Genomic DNA, 26,968 nt, shown 5'->3' on the forward strand with positions numbered 1-26,968 from the left:
TGAAATTAATATATCGATTACCATCTAGACTGGCTTCTTTTTACAATAAATCCTATCACCTAACATGTTTACATTTTGCATTTAAAAATAAATGAGTGTGGTTAGAAATTTTCTAAAATGTTCTTTTGGAAATTTTTGGAAATTCTAAAGGAATTAGAATTTCCTAAGTTTTTTTTAAAAATAATTTTTAAACTTTAAAAATTTATCTAAGATTTTTAAAAAATATTCACTGGAGGCTACCAGCTCAAGATGGTGAATTGAGTATATGAATTTGTCTTCCTTCCCTTTTGAGAACTCACTGACATGAAATGCCAAAGGAAATAAACCAATAAAAGTTAAAAGAATGGAAAAGAGGCCCATCTGCACTCAGGTGACTTAAACATTTTTGAAAAATGGAAATTGGACAGAAATGTGCAATGATTATGTTTAGGGAAAAGCAGTCTAACAGGAAATATATTTCTGTAAGTGAAAAGGTGATTCTTACCATTGATAAATCATAAATTTGTCTTTTTAATGCAGCCACATCTTCTTTTTGACTTACATGTTTTGATTGTTCTTCTAGCTGAAAGAGCAAATAAAGGTTGTGCATTTACAGACTTACTCTTAATTGATTCAGTTAATTTTGGGAATATCCCTGTATATAGAAATGGAAATTCTAGAAGTCAATTTTCCGTAAGAATTTAAGTAATTTAAACATTTGAAAAAAGAGTTTTATTGTTTAATAAATTTTCTTTGAAACAATTAGAAAACCCTTCCTGGAAACCATTCAACTCTTAACCCAATCCTTGCTTTTTCAGTTACATTGCATGTGTCTGGACCTCTATATTCACCTATTGCTTTATCTGCACTTAACACTTTCTATCATGCATAATAATTATTTGTGAGTGTTCTGCCTGTCCTGCTAGAGTCTAAGATTTTTAAGAACAAAGTGAGTGTCGTTTTCACCTAAGTTTTCTTCATAGTGATTTCAGGAAATTCTTATCAAATGATTGAAATCAGTAAAATTTACGTATGATATGAAAGTAGAGACATGTGCACACTAAAAATTATATAAGTATGTCCATGAGCTCTGCTTGCTGGTTGACTCATTAGTTATTTCCAGACTAAACTAGCTCAAGATCATCTATGACATGGGCAACAAAAATGATTTCCCTACAAACAGCTTACAGCCATGGGAAATGTGAGGATTTGTGGGTGTCCATTAACTGAATATTTATGCACTGATCAAAATGAATGCCTTATGCCATTGAGTCTAAGTCTAAGTACTCTGACACTGGGCTTTCTTCATCTTTCAGCTGAAGGTTTCACACACTATGTCATGACTGCACACAGCTGACTGTGAGATGAGCCCTTGACTTTAAAATGCACGCCAACTTCAGAAAAGAAAAACTGAGTAGGCAAAATGAGTTTCTCAGCATCAATGGCTTAGGTAATGGCAATTAAAACAACTGTGTAAACTTCTCTACAGTTCTTTACAGCCTTTAATGTGCTCCCACATAGATCTATGCAAAAGAAAGGATGCCTTTGGAAACATAAAAGTCTTGCCACAGAGTCCAATTTGATTCTGAGATCTGATTCCACCTGCTGCTTCAAAGTGATTCCAAATGTTTTTAGTCACCTATAACTCAGTCACACTGATATCTTGGAGCTATTCCTAAAAGTCTTGCTTCCACATACCTACCTTTTTCAGTTTCTTTATTGTCACCTGTAGATCCCCTACTTCTGTTTCATACTGACGCCTGAGGTCACTGAGGGCTTCCTCAGCTTTGCGTTTTTCCTAGAAGGAAAAAAAAGTGAATTTGATTTAAATAGGCTCTTCAAAATCACAGGTGATAAATGTCTTGTGTCAAACTAAAAATGCTCCCAAGTCTCCTACACAGGGAGGGGGGAAATAACCACATGACTGTAGATACATGGCCATTTCCAGAATTGGGACCACAAAGGCTCAGGTCAGGCTATTTTCCCAGCACCATCTATAGCCTACACAGGACAGAGCCAGAAAGCATACTATAAGGTCTATGGACACCAGCACTCAGGCCCTTTTCACTCTACTTGCTGCCTCTGAGAGTTAACAGGACAAATGAGTAGGAAAAAGATGACATGTTTTTCTAAAAAAAATAAAACCTAACACTAGCTACTGAAAGAAATATGCCTAGCCCTGGCTGGTTGCTCAGTGGTGAGAGCATCGGCCCATGCACTGAAAGGTTGCAGTTCGATTCCTGTACATGCTACACCCAGAGGTGGCCCGGTGCCCTGTCCGTAAGAACTCACTGAATGAATGAACCCCAAACACTCACGTCTTTCCGAGTCTTGTGTTCTGCAGCCTGAATCCTCTGATCCATTTCCTCCTCCAACTCACTCAGCTGCATGGCTGCCTTGTCCTGGGCTCTGAAAGTCAAGGGGTGATGCACACCTTTTCATTCTCCTCTTAAACTTATAACAGGAAAACTTCCACTAATCAACCTCATGCCTTTTATTTTATAAATGAGGAGAAATACAGCATTCAAAATAATAATTGCTGTGCTGTCCACATAATAAAATGAGGTTAGCAAGGTGACCATTTGAATGTAAGAGAACATTAAAACTAGATATTAAATAAACTGAATAGATTAAATAAAATGGCATTCAACTAAACTGTGGCAAAGAACTGATAAAGATACTAAAGAACTGGGAAGCTGCCAATAAATTCTGAAAATCCTTTTTGCTGTCCTGATGAGCTAGAACCCTAGACCAAAGGGAAAAAAAAGCGCTCCATGGCAAAGAGATGGCTTGAAATCCATTATACGAAACACACACTGTTATATGCTACAGCTGGAAGAAGGGAAAGGAAGGAACTCAGCAATTGTTACTAATCAATTCCTTAAAGTTATAAATGTAGATACAGTTACCCGTTAGAAAATTTCTTTTATTAATGTAATCAATTAATTATATTTTATGGAGGCAGAACATACTGATTTGACAAAAAAGTAAGAAATGGGAGAAGTCTGTTGAGAAGAGTTTCAGGAAAGTTTTACGTAGCAATTGCCCAGTATGGAGACATCTGCCACTCTACAATGGTTGAGGCTTCTGAGTGAGCCCTAACACAATTATTTTTCATTCTCTCTCAGCTATATGTCCAAGTATCTACATTTCACACTCATATATCTTGCCTACTCAACTAGATTATAAGTGACATGAAAGCAGCCACCAGGAGATTTAGAGTTGGTTCACCTGGACCAGTGACATGCAGTTAATAAACAGTAGGGAACAGGACCTGAGTAGAAGACCTCCCATCCTCCAGTTTGCTGGCTTCTGCTACACCATCTCACCTGCTCTTACTTCCTTGCGAGGCAATTTGTTGGTGCATTAGTTTAATTTCTACCTAAGGTCTCAAGCAAACATTGAAGAGTGGGGGAGGACCTCAAAATAAAATTCTGAATGACTTACTACTGTTTTCTGTTCCTGTTTACTCCCTCGTCACCTTACAGCCTGCCCAAGGTTATGTTAACCTGGTACGGAAAGCCAGCTAATTCTAGTTTGTTTATAAATAACTGCTATTTGAACCCTAGGAATTATGTTTCTCCATAGCAATGTGGGTGTTGGGGTTTGCTTATTTTTCGATGAACCCTGAAACTGTAAAGAGCGATGCCACATATCCATTTCTCCCTTTCTTAGGACCGGTTTTTCTAGCCCTTCCTTCTAGACATCCCGTCCCAAACATCTGGGTACCTGGGCTGCTTCTGAATGTGTTCCTTCATCTTTTCTCACTTCTGAGCAACTTTTACTCTTTTTTATTGTTCAGGCTATAATGACAGTGTTTGCCCCAGCAATTCCTAGGAAAATGTCAAGGGTATTGGGAATGTCTACTTACCCCAGTCCAGGGCCCCTACCAGAACACTGGGTACCCATTCTTCAGGTGTAAATACAGACCAAGACTCTCCCCCAATTAAAAAATAGAGGTGAGGATGAAGGGGCCTTAGCGAGGACTGTAAGGAAATGTCCACAGTGGATATATAAATGCACCAGTGAGGTGTCTAACAGCTAAGAGAGGGGCCTTTAGGAGGCCCGGAGCTCAGGGCAGAGCCTGACTTTGGATCTTACCCAGAGAGCACAGGACGTGGGAGGAGAAAAGCATCAAGACAGCTCAACATCATGTGACATACTCCACAGCTGAGAGCAGCACCAGTAATGAGAACATAAAGAATGCCACTTCTTTTTTCCCTAATGTGTTTACCTGGTACTGCCTTAGAGGCCATGTGTGCTTGAGCGTGTGTATGTGTGTGTGTGTGTGTGTGTGTCCTGCATATCTTCCTGTGAGTCTGTATATGTGTACCTGTGTGTATACATGAGAGTTTGTCTATTTTAACAGGTACTCACTGGACGTTCTGAAAACTCACTATGTGTGTCTGCTGGTCACCTCTCAAAGGAGGCCAACCTGGGGCCCTGACCGACACTCCACATGCTCTAGAGAATCGAGAGTTCTGAGAGCATCTACTGCAAGGCCACAGCAGACCCGAGGGAGAGGATCAGAGCCAGGAAGTGATCATGTTCATGAGCAACCCCCTGAGAACAGTTCAACTTCTGCATGACTCTGGGACTCTGAAAATAATCCTACTTAACATCAGTGTTCTACAACATGTTCTCTTCTACATTTTCATTCCGGTTACTTCAAAGGGTCAACTGGATAGTCTAATAATTGTGTTGAAGGAAAGAACAGACAGAGGAGCAGCCCTGGCCTGCGCCATGGAGGTGGGGCATCCTATCCAAAGGGCTCGGAGCTGCTGGAGGAACGCACTGCAGCAAGAAGCCTCCGTGGGGTGAACCAGGAATGTGACAAACAAAATGTCCTCTTTCCCAACATATGCCAAAGCAGTGTTGCCCTTCCAGGAAGCAAAGAGGCCGATGTTTGGATTGCAACACATAGAATTCTGCTTTGCACTGTATGGCATTCTTTATGTTCTCATTACCTTACCGGTGTGCTGTTAAAAGCAGCAAGATATCCTGTGTAAGCAGCTATGCCTTCCACAAACCGGCTGTATGACTAAGGGCTTAGCTTCGCTTAGCCTTTCAGTTGGGTAAGGAGGGCCAGAAAGGGGAAAGCAGCATCGCTGAGCATCCACCCTGCGTAGGTCCGGTGCGAGGGGCATCCCCCATGAAGACCTCCATTAAGTCTCCACCCCCTGAGGAGGGGAATATTTACAGCCTCGTTTTGCAAATGCAGAAGCTGAGACTCAGGGAGACTAAGGAACCCGTCCAGGCACACACCAGTCAGTGACAGGGCCAGGCTTCAAACACAGCCCTGCCTGCCTCTCCAGATGAAAAGTTTCCCCTACGTTTCAAGTGGCTGGACAGAAGATAACACATCTCTCTGAAGTGCTCTGTATGGAATCATGACCCTGAAGAGTTTAAATGACAGGATCACAGTGACCTGCTGATGGATTGCTGACTGACCCTGGGCGGTACTGCTTGCCTCAACTTCCCTCATGCTGCTCAGTTCAGAAGGCCCCAGATTCCCGAGGATCAGGAAGTCCTCCCATGTCCCAGTGTGACAATGCAGTTCAGTCCACGTGGCCCCTGGGTCAGGAAGCCAGTTCCAGGACCCCATGTGCCACTTAGGAAGGAAGGACTTCAATACCTCTTCACCGCGATGGCCAGGCTTTCCATTTCTGTGCTTTGAAGTTTGATCTCACGGATGAAGTTCTTGATAACGTGTTCATACGGCTGAATCAGTCTCGGCTCCACAAGGTTGATGTTTTGATACAAGGTACTAACTTGCTCTTTCCTTCAAGAAAAAAAAAGAGTGACATTAAACCAGGTGAAAAATTAAAAGGCAAATTTTCAAAACACTTTTACAAGAGAGACACGAAAGTAAAGAACCAAGGAAGAAAAAGGCAGCAAAAACAGAATGACCTCGTGGGAAGGGCATAGTCAGAGATGTTGCTAATTATTCTCCACAGCTTTTTTTTACAATGGACCAGCAACCTTATAGTTTTTCCAGCATTTCTGAGGTATGACCAACACATAAAATTGCACGGAGTTAGGTTGCACAATGTGATTTTTAAGTGATGATTTAGTAGTAGAAGGTGGAGAACTGTGGAGTAGTGGAAATGCATATGAAGGTGTTGATAGGGAAGGATTTTTTTTTCAGTCAATGCTGGGCTTTCTTTAATAGAAAGGTAAATAGATTTATAGAGAAAAAGTTAGCTAACACTAAAACAATTACTTAATTCCATGTTCCACCAGGCCCTAGTAAGGATGTATTTCAGATTTTATGATCATAAGAGTACATATACCTATTATTGTATAGTCAGTTAAAAATTACTTCATATAAATTCACACTTATATATGTATTTAGAAGTGACAATCATCCTACTCGCTGCTTAATAACTTATTAAAAGACAAATATTTCTCAGTCATTTCAAAAGAGAAATTGTAAGGCAGGGCAGCTGGCTAGCATGCCCTTGACTCAAGTCTAGGAGCTGATGAGCTAAGTGGATCCAGTTTGGACCATGCATGACGTGCCTGCAGCAATGAACTCCCATCACTGCAGCTGAGACTCCCAAGCACATCCAAAGGTCTCTGGACTGACGGCATGTTGTCCCTCTGGGACAGAAGACTCCATGAGAGCCCATGGGACCTGCTTTCTCTGACCCTGGTGGAGAACCGTGCTTGCTAATGGGTAACATGAGCTGTGACTGTGTTGTGACTGACAGTAGCAGCACTTTTTTAAAAGAAGGAACATTTATGTCAGTTAGAAAAAAATAGTCAGGAATTTAGATAACAGGCACTTATTTGGACCCAAGATGATAACTTACCATAATATCAACATTATAGAATTCTGCCTATTCTCACCAGTCTAGACCTGTGTGGGACAGGTACAATCACAGGTATGCTAACCTCATTCACACACTGCATTCCTTAAAAATCATCTCCAGTGCTTGGATAATTCTCTCATTCAGCGATCTACCACTATAATTTTATAGTTACTCCCCTGACAATATGAAAAGTCGTCTGTCTCTTGCCCTTGTCACACACAGACAGATTATTCTTCCCCAGGAGTTTATCCAGGTCTGGGAAAACTTTTGGGCAGGCCATTACAGGAATTAGGACATCTGAGAGCATTTCATAGCCATCTCTGGTGCCTAACACCAAAGAAGACTACTCAGAAACCCTTAGCACAGTATCCATAACCGTCCACTTGATCACAACATCTGGGCTTCTGCCCGGTTGCTCTGTTGAAGGCAGCTTGTTCCAATGCTATGGGGGCACAAGAAAGACTATACTAATCCCGGGCCTCAATAACTGAAAGGCTGGGCATACAACATCTCCCAACTGGGATAGATGGCACAGGTACATATAATAAGATTTATGATTATAATAAAAAATACTTCTATTTAGTGAGTGCTCACTATATGCCATGTATTACTCTAAGCAATTGGCATGCATCATATCTTTAAATACAACAGTGCTATAAAGTACTTTTATAAACCCATTTTGCAGATTGGGCAGAACTAAGTGCGTGCCTGTTATGGGCTGAAATGTATCTCCCCAAATTTCTATGTTGAAGTCCCAACACCAGTGCCTCAGCATGTGACTGTATTTGGAGAGGACATTTGGAAGGTCCCTAATCCAATATGACTAGTGTCCTATAAGAGGAGGTATTTGGACCCAGACAAGCACAGAGGTAAGACCACATGAAGACACAGGATGACAGCGATGTACAAGCCAAGGAGAGAGGCCTCAGAAGAAACCACCCAGCCGAAACTTGATCTCAGACTTCAATTGTGAGAAAATGAACACTTGTGGTTTAAGCCATCCAGTCTGCTATTTGTTACCAGAAACACCTAGACAACCATAGCAGACAATGAAAGTGCCCAAGGTCACATAGTGACAAAATTGGGATCTAAACTCAATCTGATGCTGGAGACACCACATGATCAACCTTTACATTATACTACTTCCGAATTGTGTTAAACGTCTGAACCCTGGCTGAAGAAACGGGATTGGAAATCAATTCACAGAACTATGAAACATTACAAAACATGATGTATATATTACCCGGAAGCGTAGTTAAGCATGCTGAAGGCAGCCTGTTTTAATGCTATGGGGTCACAAGGTGTGTCCCTATAGCTATAAACTCTCCCAGGTTTGCTCATAAATAAACTGTTCGATCTGTGCAGAGGCCAGTTATGATTCAAAATAACTGCTTAAGTGAAATATTATTAACAAACCTGCAGGAGCAAGTCTCTTTATTTGATGATATAAGTCACAGAATGCTGCCATCATCCCTCTCATCACAGCTGAGTACAAACACTAGTTGCAATAATGAGCCGTATTTATTAAAGAGCAGTTTCTTAAAATTTTCTACTCTTAGATTGTCCCTTGTAATTTCAATCACAACAGGATCATTAACTTCTTTGTTTCTTGTGGTTTACTGACCACCAGCAGGAAACAAAGCACAAAAACTTACTCATTACCAGAAACCTGCTTGTCAGGAACTTCACCGAAAGTCCTTGTTTACTGGCTAACTGCCCAGCAATAAAATGTTCAGAAGTAGATGTCTCAGGAGATTTCCTGACTTCCTGAAAATTTCTAAAATAAGAAAGAAACTTAATGATTGTAAGTTCCCTTGAGTCCTACCTGGCTCCTGGCATTATACAGAATTTCAGAAATAGTTTACAGTGAAGTGTACAAATTAATAATAGAAAATATCTGCCACTAGCATAAAATGTGTCATATGGTTAACAGCTGTGCCAGAAATGACCTGGATACTCCTCTTTCCTGCTTCTTATTACAGGGCACATGGGGAGAATTGACTTCCCAGAACCCCCTAGGTAGATTGGAGCCATGTGACTAGTTCTGGCCAATGGAATAGGAGGAGAAATGGTGTGTTGCCACTTCCTTGCTTGGCCCTTACAATCCTTTGTAAGATCCTTGGCTCAGATTCTATCTCATTCATTTATTCATATTCTCTCTCTCTCTCTCTCTCTCTCTCTCTCTCTCTCTCTCTCTCTCCCTCTCTCCTGTCTCCCCTCTCCCCCTCCCTCCCTCTCCCTTTCTCCACCCCTTTCCTTCTCTCTCTCCCTCTCTCCCCTCTCCTTCTCTGCCTCCCTCTTTCTCTCTCCATCATCCTTACAGCTGAAGTGAAGGACTCCAATACAGCAAAGCCAAGGGATGGCATGTGCTTGTATCCCTGAATCCCCACTCTGAGGGGAACTACCTGACCACTCTGGTCTGCCTGACGCATAAGCAATACATAAGCCTGTACTTTATAAAGCCACTAAGGCTTGGAAGGTCTGTTATGGTCACCTTGAACTTAGAAAGTTGGCGCTACAGTTTCCTAATTTTTTTTTTTACCATGCTCTTCCAGATTAGGTTACTTCCTTGATAGCTTCATATGAACTAAGCCATAAAACTCCTCCGACCAGAGTAAGTCTTTCCCACCACCACCCACTTCTCTTTCAAGGGAACAAAGGACCATTCTGAAGCCTTCATATACTGACTCAGACATTCACTTAGCACCTGACATGCATTCCTGGCAGTGATTTCAGCTTTTCCATGTGCTATTTATTTAATCCCCACGACAACCCTACGAAGAAATTATCACTAGTTTCCTATTTCCCATGGAGGAAACTGAGGCAGAGAGAGGTAAGTATCATCAGGTAGCAGAGCCAGGAATTCCAACCCAGCCCATCCGGCTCCAGAGTCTGGCTCTCCAGGGAGGAACTAGCTCTTCAGGCTGAACTGGTTTCAGGGGTCCCAAGTGGGTGGCTCCATTTAAGAAAATGTGTTGTACCAAGATTTTTAAAATTATTTTGTAGGAGGATATGTATTATTGCTACAAACTCTGTCCACATTGCAAAGGGACTCCTTTAGAAAATAAAGGCACAACTAAGATTAAAATGAGGTAATCTTACAAAACTTGTCTTACCTAAAGCTATTTGGGAAAAGCACTATTGCAAACAATGAGGCACAACCCCCACCCCTCATCTGCCTGTGTGCTTTCATTTCTGCACCTGTGAAAGGAGCGCACCATCTGGATTATGCCAACAGATTGCAACATAAGGCACTTGGTGATTTTCACACCTGATGGGGGGAAAAGCACACAAAAAGTACTTCTTCAGAGCAAGAGATAACACCTAGCCCCTCAATGTAAGATTGAAATGATGTGCCCTGTACAAGCCGCTAATCACTTGCAGATTCTTCAGCTCAACAGCCGTGGTGCCATTACTTGGTGCCAAGACAATCTTTTGTTCCACTCCTGAGAGTGTAGTCACAGGCCTCCCCTGGGTCCAGCTCCTGATGTCATAGGTTAAACAAGCAGAGGCTGCACAATGCTGCACACACAGCCTGCTTTCTCCAGGGCCTGTCCCAGCGTGGCACACGTGAGTTCTGAGAAGGGTGCCCACCAGGGACAAGGCTCAAAGCACTTTTAATTTCATTTCAGGGCCTCATCTAAAGCAATTACACTGGATTCACAAATACCAAGTAGACCTGTTTACAGGTGTACTTGACAAATACCAGGTAACGATCAAGGTTCAAGTCATATGTGTTAGTCAGCCAAGACAAAAAATAGTCTACTTTTGTGCAGAGAGAGCCACTAACTAAAAATAATCTAGTTTATGTCTAATGAAAAGGGATCAAATGAAAGGCATTCAGAGGAAAATGCACCCTGAATTACCAACCCATTTTATATGTTTAAAATCTGAGCCTATTCATCTTCTTTCTTGGTAAACTACAATATGGTTTGTGAGAAAGATTGTAGTTAAGGCTAATTACTGATGAAAAATTCACAACTTAAAATTTTTAAATGATCCCAGAAAATAAGCATTTTAAATTGCAAATAGTCCTATTGAAGCTGAAAGGGATATCACACGAACTTATATAAAAAAAAAAAACAGGTACATTTACACTGTGTAAAAATTTTAAAAGTCACACATAAGATTAACATTTTACTTAGAAAAGCATATACATGTGTATGTATGCATGTGTGTGTGTGTGTGTGTGTGTGTGTGTGTGTTCATGTATTTGTCCTGTAGTGATGCTGGCACTTAGAATGCCAGGACACGTCTGGGAAGTAGTCAAGTGCAGACAGCATCACTCCATGCTAAGGAGCACAGCGACCCAGTAAGGGTGCTAGGAAAATTGCCCCTTAGATTCAAAGTCTTGCTGCTTTAAGCATTAAGATAGGGGGCTAGTTATTTATTCAAATTATAAGTTATATAGCTCTAAAGCCCAAAGCAGTTTTCTGTGAATGAAAGCAAATATTGTTAAGTGCCAATGCCTACATCATCTACACTAGAGGCTGCCACAAGAAAACTGAAATTAAACATCCATGCTATCCAAGGGGCACCATGTTAGAGCCTGGATACTCAATGCTAAGAAACTGGCCGAGTTCCTTCTCTTCTAAGGCTCACCATGAAGATGATGTGCAAGATGCTCATAGGGCAGGTGAACACGGATGAGTAGATGCCAACTAGGCAGAAGGCAGAGGGGAAAGGGAAGCAGCCTGTCCCAGACACCAATAACCATAGGCTGAAGGGTGTGGGGGCAGGGAAGGAGCCAGCAATTCCTGTGACTGGAAGAAGCTGGTGAGGCTGGACAGCTCAGCATAGGGAAGAAGCAGCAGGTGTGGATATGGGAGGGGAAATTAGCAGGAACCAGAGGTCTGTACAGTAAGGACATGGGAGGGGGCACTTATTTTGAGGGCAGAAAGCCACCAGAAGGCTTAAAGAAAGATGACATGATCAAGTGTGCATCATAACTATTCCCATCTTCACAAAATGTTGGTGCTAGCAAAGAATTAAGTGAAGGGTTTTGGAGAAAAAATTTCAGAGAGAGAGGTAAATCTAAGTTCACTGTCATTTAATCCAGAAATGTGAGACTTTAGGAGTTTTCACTAGCTTCTACTTTCCTTTATTACAGAACTAGAGGCCCAGTGCATAAATTCGTGCATGGGTGGGGTCCCTCAGGGTGGCCTGCCTCAGGGTGGCCTGTGGGGATCGGGCCCTAGCTTGCCTCAGCACTGGTTGCCATCTGCCGGGTAACTGACGGTGCGATCAGGCCCCTGCTCACACTCACCTTGGCCTGGCACCGCCCGCTCACCTGCTCCACCATCCTGCTGCAGTCCCGCTTTCATTGGGGCCCATCAGGCTGGCAGTGCAGCGCCACCTCCTGGTAGTCAGCGCATCTCATAACGAGGAGGCTAACTCCCAATCGAGGGGGACAATTTGCATATTAAGCTTTTATTATATAGGATGTGTAAAATGCAGACAAATAAAATCTGATAGTGCAGACAACAGCTGAATCTAGCTATATGTACTGCTAGACAAGGGTGACATCAGTTCTCTTTCTGCAGTTCAAGTCCTTCACTCCAGACAGGATGGGCTTCTACCCACTAACCACCTGGAGCCGGCTGCATATCACTGGAAACAAGTCTAGTTTGTGTTCTCACAATAGGTCCAGCTCTTAATTCAGTTATAGAATAGGTATTGGCTCTCCCTGCTACAGAAAACACAGAATGGTTTTTGAACTTGGTCCCACCATCCTTCAGACTGGGAAAGACAAGCCAGCCCAGTGCCCCGGGCTTGTCCCAGCTAGTTTTGCTGCTGCTCCATCAAAGGCTGGTCTAGTCCAGGTATTCAGGCATCCAGGTATTCAGTGCCACACCCAGAACCCTCAGCCCAGACACATCTCCTGCTGGCGAAACTCCTTCCAGATCCACATCACCCTGAACAATATTTTACTAAGTACTTGCTCACATAATATTCCCCAAAGAGTTTTGCAATAAAAACTCCCTGGAACATGGATATGTTGCCTAGATTTATTCAAAGCCTAGATGGATTTCAAATAGAAAACTGCTTTCTGTTTAAGATCACTGACATTTAGGCACTTTCTGGGAGTTTGCCAGTGGAGCGGGGGCGAGGGGGGGAGACAGAAACAGCAAGGGGCATTGTGCTGAAGGTTGAGGGAAGGTGCACTCAAAACAGCTGAGGGCTTCTTAAGTCATGAACGACAAGTGCACAGGGTAAGTGTAACCGCTTGGCTAAGTTCAAGTGCTTCCCCACCACATTCTGGCTCTGTGACCCAGAGAAAACCCTTAACCTCCTGGCCTTCAGTTTCCTCCGTCACCATGTGAGTGTAGCAATGGAATCTGCCACACAATGTTGTAAGGATTAACCCTACTGAAGTACATACAAACATACAAGGAACAGTAAGGGTAATCGATAAACGTCACCCATTGTTACCCAAATGAGTTAGAGAGAAGCCGATGGTTCTCTCCTGTTGGGTTCTGCGCTGTGTCTTGGGAAAGATCTAGAAGGAAGCCAGTGGTGTGGTGTGATGTGGTGTGGAAGCCCATGGACAGACATGTTGTCTCATGTGTGATGTGTGCCAGTGCAGGGGAACCTGAAAAATGAGAACTGGACAGACATGTTGTCTCATGTGTGATGTGTGCCAGTGCAGGGGAACCTGAAAAATGAGAACTGGACAGACATGTTATCTCATGTGTGATGTGTGCCAGTGCAGGAGAACCTGAAAAATGAGAACTGGGTCGTGTCTGAGGTCAGTCTGCAAGGTTAAAGTCCAAGGGTCAGTGAATCTCTTCGGTAAAGCACCAGATAGAAAACAGTAACACTGTCTGTTGCAACTACTCAGCTTTGCCACTGCAGCATGAAAACAGCCATCCATGACATATAAATGAATGAGCTTGGCTGTGCATCAACAAGGCTATATTTATACAAACAGGCAGAGGGCCAAATGTGATCCCTGTCTATTGACATAGACCCTGAGCATAGGAATGGGGTTGAGGTAATGCAGACCTAACCCTCCTATACCCTGGAAACAGGCCTCATTCATGTCCTGTCCCTAGGTCGATATCAAGTTTTTCATGTATGGATATCACATTATCAGTGCCATACAGGTATACATGTACATGTGAGAACATGCACCTCTTTACTAAGACAGTGGTTCTCAACCTTGGCTGCACATTAGAATCACCTGCGAATCTTTTTAAAATCCTGATTTCTGGGCCTTATCCTCCAGAAATTCTGTTTCTTTGTTACTAATGTTGTGGCCCCACCCCATTACAAAGAAACAGAATTTCCGGAGGATGAGGCCCAGAAATCAGGATTTTAAAAAGATTCCCAGGTGATTCTAATGTGCAGCCAAGGTTGAGAACCACTGACTTAAGAGTACTTATAATGCACACTCACTCCCCAGCATTTCTCTCAACTTACTTTGAGTCAAGCTAAATGCAGGAATAATCTAGTAAGGTTAGTGTGAGTCGGTGTATTACAGTTATTTTTTCACTGAAATGTTTTTTCTATTTTGGCAAGAAAGATAAGGTTTGGGGAGGAACATCTAGAGTGCCATATCAGTTTCTATGCAAAATTTCCTTTTAGATATCTGTCATCTTCTCAGGTTTGCTGGGAGCAATCACAATTTATGCTTAATGTCCTGTATCCTGTCTGCTTTAACATTCATCCAGAATCTTCTGTTTTAATCAAAAAGTGACATTAACAGTAACTTACTAAACTGTGTACTAATGCTTCATTAAAGGTATTAAGAGTCACATTAAAATAAACCAGGGCAAGCTGGTGGATCTGCACTTTTTATCTCCGTCTTTCACCTGGTAGTGCTGAAAACACGTGCAGTAAAAAGACTTCTCACTAATGTGCCCCTGAATCGGAAGACAATCAGTGATAAACCCATCTCCCCTTTCCTGACCCTTTCCAGGCACAATGTAACTAAGCCTTGCCTTTCAGGAGCAGGAAACAGACCAGTCACTGATAAAACAAGTTAAGCTGGGAGGAGAGAAGCAGGAGATGGGTAACTCCTCCTCCTCCGTGTCTCAGACAGTGGTGGAGAAAGACCGGAGGTGGTTGCTGGCTGGCCACCTGGCGAACCAGCAGTGCGGTTACCTGCAAGATTTGCAATGATACTAGGCCCAATCAACGGGAAATTGGGAAATTCTAGGCACAATGTATATGAAATAGGTACAGAAAAAAGACGTTGCGCAATCCTGCCACAGAGCAACAGAGAGAAACTGGAGTGCTCTTCTACTTTGATTTAACCATTTTTAGTATGGTTTAAAGCAGTGGTCGGCAAACTGCGGCCCCATGAGTGTAGCTCTTCCACAAAATACCACGTGCGGGCGCGCACGTACAGTGTGATTGAAACTTCGTGGCCACACTCAAGGGGCCAAAGAGCCACATGTGGCTCGCGAGCCGCAGTTTGCCGACCACTGGTTTAAAGTATATAACTAGTTATTTTATTGGATGGCAGTGCTTTTACATTTTGCAATAAAATAAATTATTTTAGACCTCAAAAATCAAAGGTGCATGCTTAATAAAATGTTAGGTACCAAATTTCCTTTGCTCAAGAAGGATGGTGATCAATTGTGACACACTTGCAATGTTTAACTATCACAGCGAAGGGGAACCTAAGGAAACATGACAACTAAATGTAATGTGGGGTCCTGGATGGGATGCTAGAACAAAAAAAAACAAAAAACAAAAAAGAAAAGACATTAAGGATTAAAAAAGAAAACAAAAACACAAAAAACTTATATACACAAACAAAAGTATGGTGATTACCAGAGGGGAAGGAGGGTAGATTGGGTAAAGGGGAATAAATGGGGATGGAAGGAGACTGGACTTGGGATGGTAAACACACAATACAATATACAGATGATGTATTATGCCGGGAGCCGGTCCATGCTTGCTGTTTCAAGGGACCTGGCATATATGGCATACTGTTCTTAATATGTTTGCTCACCTTCTTGGCACTATGTGTTTTAACCAAGGTCTCTGAGAAAGGTTGTTTCCCCAGGTAGGGATTTTCCCCTGAAGTTAGGGAGGGAATAAAACCTCTTAACTAAGTGCCAGGCGGGTAATTAATCAATTTAACTACGAACAATCATGCTTAAGCTACATAATCTTTACTCCCTGGAATGGAGATAAGAAACGCCCTAACCTTTGGAATAGAGATTGATAGGATTGGAATCAACTGGTATAAATACAGATGAAACAAGACAGAACTTAGAAGACAGAACCTACAGACAGAACCTACACAGAACCTAGAGACAGAAGAACTTCGCTGGAGAGAACATGGCAAAAGATCCTGGACTGAACCTGACTACAGAAATTGGCAAGAGAACCTGACTAGAACCTGGTGACTGAACCTGGCTGGAGAACCTAGCGAGGGAACATGGCTACAGAACCTGGCTGGAGAACCTGGAGAACCTAGCAAGAGAACATGGACACAGAACCTGGCTGGAGATCCTAACCAGAACTTCGCTGGAGATCCAGAGCAGAACCTCTCTGGAAATCCACACCAGAACTTGGCTGGAGATCCTGGCTAGAGATCCTGGCTAGGCTGCTGATCAACTGAACACTGTCTCCGTGTCATTCCTTCTTCGCCGACTCCGTCCACACCTTTGGGGACCCCTGGACCCGCTGGGGTTGGACCCCAGCAGTATTATAGAACTGTATACCTGAGACCTGAATAATTTTATTAACCAATGTCATCCCAATAAATTCAATAAAAAAATAAAAATTTAAAAATAAAAGAGGACATAAGGGGAAAACTGAGGAAGTCTGAATAAAGTATGGACTTTAGTTAAGGGTAATGTGTCAGCATCAGCTCATTAATTGTAGCAAACGTACTACACCAATGCAAGATGTTAATAATGGGGGAGTGCGTAATTATACGGCACTTTCTGCAGTATCTTCACAATTTTTCTGTAACTCTAAAAGACATTCCAAAATAAGAAGCTTATTATTATTTTTGCCAACATTTATCATTTACCATAGTGGACTAGAGTGATATCACTAACCCCATGAAAACCAGAAGGCATAAATCTCCTGAGGAAGAAAGCAATGTTCAGAGCCTGCGGTTCCACTCATGCAGCTCCAGAAGGTTCATTTGCACACCGCCTGCAGAGCATGACTCTTCCCTTAGATCAAACGGCTGTCTTTCTAGATTGACACTGTGCATTTTAATTCCAATTTTTCTTATACAAATACAAATAGTGAGGTGATGGCTGTTATTTTTCTCCATTATCAGAAAAAGAGCTCACATAGGTAAATGAGGCTAGTTTTATTATCAGCATGATCAGATGCTTCTAAAAAAAATCGGTTGCATTTAATTCCAATGAGTTTGATATTTCCCCCTATATCCACTGCATGGAATCAAAATGAAACCTTTGGAAGTTCATTGTGTTGATGGTAATACATCCAACCTTATTATGAACTAGAGGCCTAATGCACGAAATTCGTGTAAGAGTAGGCCTTCCTTCCTCCAGCCGCCAGCACCAGCTTCCCTCTGGCACCCGGGACCCGGGCTTCCCGGCAGGCACCTGGCACTCAGGCTTCCCTCACAGCCCCGGCTTTCATCCAGAAGGTCATCTGGAAGGATGTCTGGTCTAATTAGCATATTATGCTTTTATAGATTATTATAGATTATTATAGATGCTATTGTAAATTCAGCAAAAAATACCAGTGAATCATTTTGGTATACAAATTTTTACTAAATTAAGAAATTTGTCAAGTAGAAATGTACCTAAAATTGTTGGTAGTGCATAAAATTGCACTCAAATAGGCTCCAATATTCTATAAATTGAAATAGAAGCTGTAACTCTCAAAAATTCAAATATTTATACACATAGTTACAGTATCTAAACATTTTTATTGGTGTTTATGGTGGTTATTTTCTCTCTTTACAGTCTATCATCATTCTGGTTTTTGAAATGTTTGAACAGAGAACCAAGATGGCGGCATAGGTTAACGCCGGAGTTTGCTGCTTTGAACAACTACTTCAAAAGTGAAACCAAAAAACGGAAGGGACATCACCCAGAACCACAGGAACGCTGGCTGAGTGGAAGTCCTACAACTAGGAGGAAAGAGAAACACACACGGACACTCAGAGGAGGCGCAGTGCTGAAGTCAAATTCTGAGGTGCGGAGTGCGCGGAGCGGGCTGGCGGCGGAGGGCGCGGTTGTTGTTTTCAATCGGGAGGGAGTCGCAGACTCTGAGCACCAGATCCGGGCGAGTCTTTAGGGACCCAGACTCAAACGGGAGAAGCGGGACTGTCTGACTTCGGTCAGAGCGAGTGCAGCTTTCTCTCCGAGCTTTGCAGCGGGTGCTGGGACTCAGAGAGGCAGAGCCCCTGGGGACAGGACTGAGAGCCGCCATAACTGCTCTCTCCGGCCCACCCTGTTGATCCTGTGTGACCCGCCCCGCCCAAGCCTTGCACAGAGGCATTTGCCGGATAGCCTCAGGCAAAGGCTAGATTAGCACCTCCCTAGAGGACAGAAGTTCTCTCACTGCTGACACAGCTGATTCTCATAGCCACTTGGCCTGGAGGTCAAACCCTCCCTGGAATTAGCTACAACAATCAAGATTTAACTATAAGACTGCGAACAAAGACCACTAGGGGGTGCACCAAGGAAGCATAACAAAATGCGGAGACAAAGAAACAGGACAAAATTGTCAAAGGAAGATATAGAGTTCAGAACCACACTTTTAAGGTCTCTCAAGAACTGTTTAGAAGCTGCCGATAAACTTAATGAGATCTATACGAAAACTAATAAGACCCTCGATCTTATATTGGGGAACCAACTAGAAATTAAGCATACACGGACTGAAATAACGAATATTATACAGACGCCCGACAGCAGACCAGAGGAGCGCAAGAATCAAGTCAATGATTTGAAATGCGAGGAAGCAAAAAACATCCAACCGGAAAAGCAAAATGAAAAAAGAATCCAAAAATGCGAGGATAGTGTAAGGAGCCTCTGGGACAGCTTCAAGCGTACCAACATCAGAATTATAGGGGTGCCAGAAGATGAGAGAGAGCAAGATATTGAAAACCTATTTGAAGAAATAATGACAGAAAACTTCCCCCACCTGGTGAAAGAAATGGACTTACAGGTCCAAGAAGCGCGGAGAACCCCAAACAAAAGGAATCCAAAGAGGACCACACCAAGACACATCATCATTAAAATGCCAAGAGCAAAAGATAAAGAAAGAATCTTAAAAACAGCAAGAGAAAGAAACTCAGTTACCTACAAGGGAATACCCATACGACTGTCAGCTGATTTCTCAACAGAAACTTTGCAGGCCAGAAGGGAGTGGCAAGAAATATTCAAAGTGATGAATACCGCCGAAACCGGTTTGGCTCAGTGGATAGAGCGTCGGCCTGCGGACTGAAAGGTCCCAGGTTCGATTCCGGTCAAGGGCATGTACCTGGGTTTCGGGCACATCCCCAGTAGGGGGTGTGCAGGAGGCAGCTGATCAATGTTTCTCTCTCATCGATGTTTCTAGCTCTCTATCTCTCTCCCTTCCTCTCTGTAAAAAAATCAATAAAATATATTTAAAACAAAAAAAAACAAAGTGATGAATACCAAGAACCTACAACCAAGATTACTTTATCCAGCAAAGCTATCATTCAGAATTGAAGGTCAGATAAAGAGCTTCACAGATAAGGAAAAGCTAAAGGAGTTCATCACCACCAAACCAGGATTATATGAAATGCTGAAAGGTATCCTTTAAGAAGAGGAAGAGGAAGAAAAAGGTAAAGATACAAATTATGAACAACAAATACGGATCTATCAACAAGTGAATCTAAGAATCAAGTGAATAAATAATCTGATGAACAGAATGAACTGTTGATTATAATAGAATCAGGGACATAGAAAGGGAATGGACTGACTATTCTTGGGGGGAAAGGGGTATGGGAGATGTGGGAAGAGACTGGACAAAAATCGTGCACCTATGGATGAGGACAGTGGGTGGGGAGTGAGGGCGGAGGGTGGGGCGGGAACTGGGAGGAGGGGAATTATGGGGGGGGGGGGGGAAAGAGGAACAAATGTAATAATCTGAACAATAAAGATTTAATTTAAAAAAAAAGAAAGAAATGTTTGAACATTTGAAGAACTACTTAGCTAATCATTCTATGCTTTTTGCAAACTATTCCTATATGTTTTCATTACATTTGGTTTAAAATCTATGAGAAAACTTTAATGAAATTAATCAACATGGGAACTAGAAAAACTACCTTCCTTCTGCCTTTGAAGCTGTTAACAGTGTGGAATCAATTGAAAACTAAGCCTGATACCAGGAAGGCAGGCAGACTAAATAGAGTAAATGATGAGAGCTCAAATGTTGTACAAATTTACTCCAAAATTCTGTAATTATGATTTGGAACATTGTACCTTATGGGGAAAATCTTTTGATGGACCTCCTTTTTTACTTGATTAAACTTACATTATGTACCAGAATAGGATAAAACTGAAAAGGCCTACAATTTGGAGCATCTAAATATAGGAAAACATTTAAAAGAGTCATAAATGAAGACAATGTATTTGCCAAGTCTTATCATAAAAGTTAAGAAACGTTCAAAGTCCTTTAAAGGGAGAGAAAACAGAGAATTTGTAACAATCATGAGCTGACACATTTAGATGTGTCAATATTTACACGTCAATCCAAAAAAAAGGAATTGAGAATATCCTCCATTAATCAAACTTGCTCTAAGCTTATCTCAGAATTTGCTCTCACTGTGCTCCTCAGCACTTTGTACAGAGGATGCTTTCTAAATATACTACAGAATCATGATTACCAGTAAAAAGCACATTTGCTCTCCTAAAATTAGTTTATTAGGGATATAATTGCGTTCTTGTTCGCTTAGCAGCAAGTGTACTTCTTAAATTCGTATTTAATACATGTTAAACACTACTAATTATTGAATGACTAACTAAATTATTGTTAATATCATGGAAGGATAACTGGTGCTGTAGCTATAGTCTCATTTTTTTCAACAGTTAAATATCAACCTTACGCCAGAGTACAGATGATACTGGCAAGAATCTTTGTTGGAGATTGTACACAACCTTCCCTGGCCTTCCTAAAAGCCTCTTTCAAAGTTACAAGAGTTGCTCTGGAAGACTGTGTAATGAAATGACAATTTCTTTTCAATGACAACATTTTTGAACTATCTTAAATGAAAACTGCTTGGGTACATGGTAGTGTTAGTTTAGTTACTGAACAGAAGACCTGTCCGAGAAAGAATTTTTAAAGTCTGCTTTTAATTTTAAGAATCATTGATTTTTATCTACCTACCTTGCTACCTAACCATCAGACATGAAGATAAATCAATAATGCTTTCCAGCATCTCTCCTTTATGCAAAAAGATGGGCCAAAAATATCAAACTAAAGCAAAATTAGTTCTTAGAGATTTTCTTATAAATTTCTTGAACACATATCCCATTTAAAATAAAATGTCCCTTACATCTTAAGTCCCACATTTCAACAGTGAAGACCCTTTGAGAGACTCGTGCCTGGGGCGTATTTTCCACAAGGCAGACGCTTCCCCGATACACTACGCTGCTCATCACCTGTCCACTTCATTGCTTTCCCAGCAACCTGCAGGAATTTAATTATTTTTTCATTTGATTTTCTGAAGAACTGAAAGGTGATTTTCTGGGATGTTATTAAAAAATGAAAGTAGCTAAAAATCCTATTAAAATCTGACTTTTTCATATTATACAAGTATCAATTGTCCTGAAAACTAGCCCTCTTTGAGCTCCCAGAGCCCCAGCCCACAAAAAGAGCAAATGAGACTCAGATTTGCAAACACTATCTCCTGAAGGAATCTGACCCCAGCCCTGTAGGAGAGCCAAGAAAAGAAAAACCCAGTCTTCTCTCAGTTGAGTCATCATCTCAAAGCACTGGTTCATCAGATAAGTGACCTGTGTATTTAATTTATCTCAGTTTATGTTTCCACCCCAAACCTTTACTCTTCCCTGGCTCCCTGTGGTATAAGCTGCCCTCCTCTCTCATCTGCATGGATAACAACCTCTCAGGGCAGTACAACTGGCCCAAAAGCTACTAAACAAAATGGAAATATATGTTGAACAGTAGCTTTAAATCCAAGTACTAAAGAAGAAGCTATAATGAAGTTATTACAAAAATTCACGTGAATGGACAAGAAAAAAACAAACAAACACGAAGCAGTAGTATCTGTTTACCTTCATGTATAGTTTTTGTAGCTTTTACCTAACTCAAAAAAAAAAAAAAAAAAGAAAGAGAGAGTATTAAAAATAACTTCAATGATCAACTGGGAGCCTAAGAGGGAGCTGTAAGTCCCTATTTTGCCAGACTCCCAAGGGTTCATTTCAGCATAAACCCACAGCCACTCTTGGCTTGGTGCCTACTCCATATATATATATATATATGTATGATTTTATATATATATTATACATCCATGATTTGTGCTGACCTTTCTTAATGGCATTATTTTTTAAAAGATCATTTAGAACTACAATGTCTACTTTGGAGAGCTTTCAATATGAACAAAATGGGAAAAGGAGTTAAAATTTGGATACAAATGGAAAATAAAACTGCAAAAAAAAATAATAATCTCAACATTATGGCACTCCAGCCATCTGAAACTCAGGTAACTTGGTACCATGAAGAGTCCATCCAGAAGGGTGAGAGTCAGGAAAGAATGAGGAACAGTCTCTGAGACACCCTGCTTAGTTCAGGAATAGCCTGCACTCCAACAGTGGTTTTAAAACACAATTCTAATATATCTGATCATTTACTTTCTGAATCTTCAGAAAATAAAGGTCCCCAAGAAAGAAGGAAGTACTGACAATAGTAAATCGTAACTGACAGCAAAACAGAAAATGTCTACAGGAACTAAAAAAGTCAAGTTGAACTACCATCTCCACAAATCCTAGGAATATCACTCCACTACTGCCCAGGGGTAAGGCGAGACTACCTGAGTTAGCAAGGAAAGCTTAAATTATTTTGCAGTTATTACAAGCAATGCATTGTGTGTGTCCACATGCTTACCAAATGACACATGATAAAACTGCTCACTACAGTACTACATGTAATAGTCACAAAGTAGAAATTACCCAAACATTCATTAAAGGTAAAATGGATAAATTGTGGAACACTCCACAGCAATGAAGATAACAGATCTACAAATACTATAATTTCTTTACCCACGTCTAGAAGAGCTCTCAGGTATGGCCAGTGCTGCTGGTCTGAGGCCCTTGAGGATCAAAGCCTGAGAAAAAGATTTAAAACTAGTGTCTGCTGAGTTCCTGGGAACTGAACGATGCCTCATCCTGGAAATAGGAGCCTGGAACTAGCCGCTTTCTGATGGCTGAGTTTTTGTATCTGGCCTTCCCTATGCCTCTCAAATTGCATCCCTGTTAGCAACAACCAACTCAGGGACAAAAACTAGCAGTTGGTGACAGCAGAGTAAGAACTTGTTCCAACTGAAAGGAATTTGTTACTGTCTCTCATTAAATCTTCAGCCTTTGGATTTTTTAGCATAATGCCTTCCCAGAAGGCATTTGCAGAAGGGAGGGAGAGAGGGAGAAGGAAGGGAAGGGATAAAGGAAGTGAGCAAGCAAGCACTTAGTTTGCCTGGGAAAGTGCAGCCATGTAAAGGTTTGGTTGGCTTGCCAGACGGCTAAGGCTGCTTAAATCCAAGCTGTCTCATCGGACGCGCTCAGTTTGGAGTTACAGATATTTAGATGAAGAATGAGACTGAAGGGTGAGAAGGAAAGGGTAGAGACAAGTGTGAATAATAAGCCCTCTTCTCCCAGGGAGCATCTTAGAGCCATAACCACATGTAGGGCAAAGCTTTTCTTGGCAGATAGAAAAATGTTAATAACTCTAAAGTTGCCCTAGAAATTCAGTACGTTGTTTTGAAGTGTTGAGGCATTTGGAAGGGGTACAGGAGGAATATAACATATGTACAGGGATTTTTTTCCAGATTCGAATAAATATTTGAAAGTTTTCTGGTACATATTTTATAAGCTGAAGGCATTAAAAAATGCTCTCTGATCTTTTGAAACTGATTCCCCTAACATAGGAAATCTCAAAAACTGAGACTCTGAGAAAGTTCCTTCGTGACTGTGATGGTTAATTTTACTTGTCAACTTGGCTAGGAGACAGTACTCAAACATTTGGTCATGCATGTCTGGAGGTTGCTGTGAAGGCATTTTGTGCATGAGATAACTAACAACACAGTAGAGTTTGAGTAAAGCCAATTATTCTTGTCCAAGAGCAAGAATAAAAACAGTATTTCTGGGTCAAATTACTATTCCACCAACTTGAAAGGGGAAGAAGGAGCACAGTGAAAGTTCTGAATTAGAATGCCATGGAACCACACCCTAGCATCAACACAGATCTTCAAAGCAAGATCACACCTGACAGGTGAATTTACCATTCACAGGTAGGAAATAGAGGTTGCAAACTGGACACAGTATTGTTTTCATCTCCATGTTTTGACCTTCACAGATCATGCAAAATTAGAAATTTTCATTTAACATCTGCATTTTTCACCATCTTTATAAGTTGGCATCACTGGCAAGACTGGGTCTACATCCAGCATGGCAGCAACTGTCCATCCCCCTAACAGAAGAAGCAGAGCCTCCTCCTGGTCCAGACTCCACTCCAGTCCACTGAAGCAATGTTACCCACCTGGACCCAGAGGCCTCTGAGTGTGAGCCCATCCATCGCATCAGTCACCCACAGGTAAGAAAAGGGAACCCAGAGATCATCTGACAGGGGCCTAGAGTCTCTCTTGCTGGAGCTGTGACACCCCCACAGTAGATGACTGGAGATAACTTCTCTACTGAAGACAGGAGGAAACTCCCTGAATTTAATTGGTCTGCTTGATTTCTGGCCACTGGTGAGAGCTGAATCCAGACCATCCCCCTCATGATTCTTCCACTCTGTACCCTCACTGATGCCATCACCTCTGGATAGAGAGAAACTGGCCAAGAAACTTTGATTTTTGATAGGATACTATTTGAAAGCCTGGGCCCAGCGCAGTCCTGGGCACATGTGGCTACAAAAAAGAAAAAATTTGGAAGCACAGGAGGGAGGGAGGAAAAAGGCAAGAAAAGAGTTTCTTCTGTGGAAAAATGACAAGACTGAGAATAATTTAAGATGATTTTTTCTCCACAGCATTATGCCCTCAATTTAAATGACAGACAATGTAGATTCGCAATGAAAAATAGAGAAACAAATGTTCTCGATCCTATGTAGTTCTAGAGGATTTCAAGGCCTTTTAGAAGAATATTTCTCACACTTGATAAATATGCAACCTTAGTAAAAAAGACACTTCCTATGGATTCCAGAGTTGACATAAATATTGTTTATATCATATTACCTAACTATGAACAAATATAAACCAGATATAAGCTCCTTATACTTACAGCTCCAAAAATTTATAAGACCAACACACATTTACTAAATCATTGAAATCAGAATCAGCAACATTCACCTAATCTGACAGGAGGGTGCACTTGAAGAGAAACTAAATCACCACAGCCGATATCCATATGGTACCAGGAGCTGGCATGTGGCTCTTTTGAGCAGGGTTACATGAACAAACCCCATTGTCCTACCACTTTCTATTGAGACTACAGATGACCCAATGCTGTGTTCTCGGTCACTCCATTCCACATGAACACATCATTCATACAGTAAGCTCACTGCTCTGCCTTCCTCTTCCCCCCACAGCAATGACTGTAGTGTTGGGGGATTCTGTACAATCTTAATCACAAGGCAGGTTATGAAGTTGTGTAGCCAAATCTGTAATGGATGAGTCATCTAGGCAACTCCAAATGTGCTCAAATTAACTGGTTTTTTTTTTAATCTTTCATTAAATGAAAACCGAAATGTTTAGTCTTCTAAGACTCCCAAGCATACATGTAAATACCCGATAGGGTTTATAGCCCTGATTTGAGAAACACTCTTGACATGAAATGTCCATAGTCCGGGGTATGTGCCAGGAAGTGTTTTTCCATCCACCGTACTGCATCCCAGGTCCTTCAGGCATCAAAAACTTCTAGATAATTAAGAAGGTGAGACAATAAGCTCCTTGAAAGTGAGGGTCGGGTTTACAAAGTCTCCCTAGTTCCTAGAACACTGGCAGGCACATCAATACTGAGTGAACCAGAGAAAGAATTAAAAAGTTACAGTGACTGCATCTGTGTATCTTGGTGTGTTTTTAATGTTTATAAAATTGATTTTAGAGAGAGAGGATGGGAGAGGAAGAGAAAAGTGAGAGAAACATCAATGTGAGAGAGAACATAGAACAGTTGCCTCACACACACATCCTGACCAGGGATCGAACCCGAAACCTGGGTATGTGCCCTGACCAGGAATCGAACTGGTGACCTTTTGGTGCACGGAACTACAATCAACCTACTGAGTCACACAACTCTGGGCTGTATATCTTGTTTTTATAAGATGCACAGGCTAAGGCCTCAAGGGTTAAAATTCATAATTATAATTTGGAAGACCCCAAATATTTACAAATTGAAGCAATGAAATTGGTTTTTGTTGTGTGTTGTTGTGTTTTTTATGGTGGGGAATAATTCCAAGGAAACCATATGTGTCATACATTCATTCCACCTTTAAAGCTTTTCTCTGAGAATTAGTGTTTACTTTGCATTTTACAACCTGACATGAGACTAATATAATCAGACAGAAACAGCCTGAATACCCATGATAACCATTTCCCACTTCTTCCTTCCAACTACATACTGCAGTCAAGGGCTCCCTAAGCCCTGGCAAGATATAGATAAAGCAAGAATGTATATTGTATATACCATCTTAGGAGGAAAAGAAACAACAGACATTTGAATTACTATGGAATTCTGACCTCTTCCATCATCTATAGGTCCAGCTGTCAGCTTCCACACCTCCGTTCAAGGCAGTTTAACATGTAGTAGCTATTTCCACTTCACAAATGAAATAAGACTATGCAACCACAAAGAAATCAAGAAAGAGGTCAAGGTTGTCACAAACTCGAAGTGACAGGAGCAGTAGGACCCTGATTTTGAACAGTGATTTGGATGAGTAGTAAATCAACATTGCATGTTAAAAGACAAGCTAAAGAAGAGTCTGAGGTTCTTGGAGCGTAGTCTTCCAATGACATCCCATTTTAAGCCATT

At 41.5% G+C, this 26,968-nt stretch overlaps 1 protein-coding gene across 2 annotated transcripts in view; it reads right to left on the minus strand.

Annotated features, from left to right (window-relative positions):
* The window catches only part of RASEF (RAS and EF-hand domain containing), a 58,708-nt gene that overhangs the window by 26,270 nt on the left and 5,470 nt on the right, over positions 1-26,968 (minus strand). For both annotated transcript variants that reach the window (XM_059657010.1, XM_059657009.1), the window contains exons 2-5: positions 5,615-5,761; positions 2,298-2,388; positions 1,682-1,777; positions 485-562 (exon numbers count right to left, since the gene is read on the minus strand). In XM_059657010.1, the coding sequence (XP_059512993.1) occupies positions 485-562; positions 1,682-1,777; positions 2,298-2,388; positions 5,615-5,761 (412 nt within the window). The remainder of the gene's footprint in view (positions 1-484; positions 563-1,681; positions 1,778-2,297; positions 2,389-5,614; positions 5,762-26,968) is intronic.

Source organism: Myotis daubentonii, chromosome 11 (genome assembly GCF_963259705.1).
Source record: "Myotis daubentonii chromosome 11, mMyoDau2.1, whole genome shotgun sequence".
Taxonomy (NCBI): Eukaryota; Metazoa; Chordata; class Mammalia; order Chiroptera; family Vespertilionidae; genus Myotis; species Myotis daubentonii.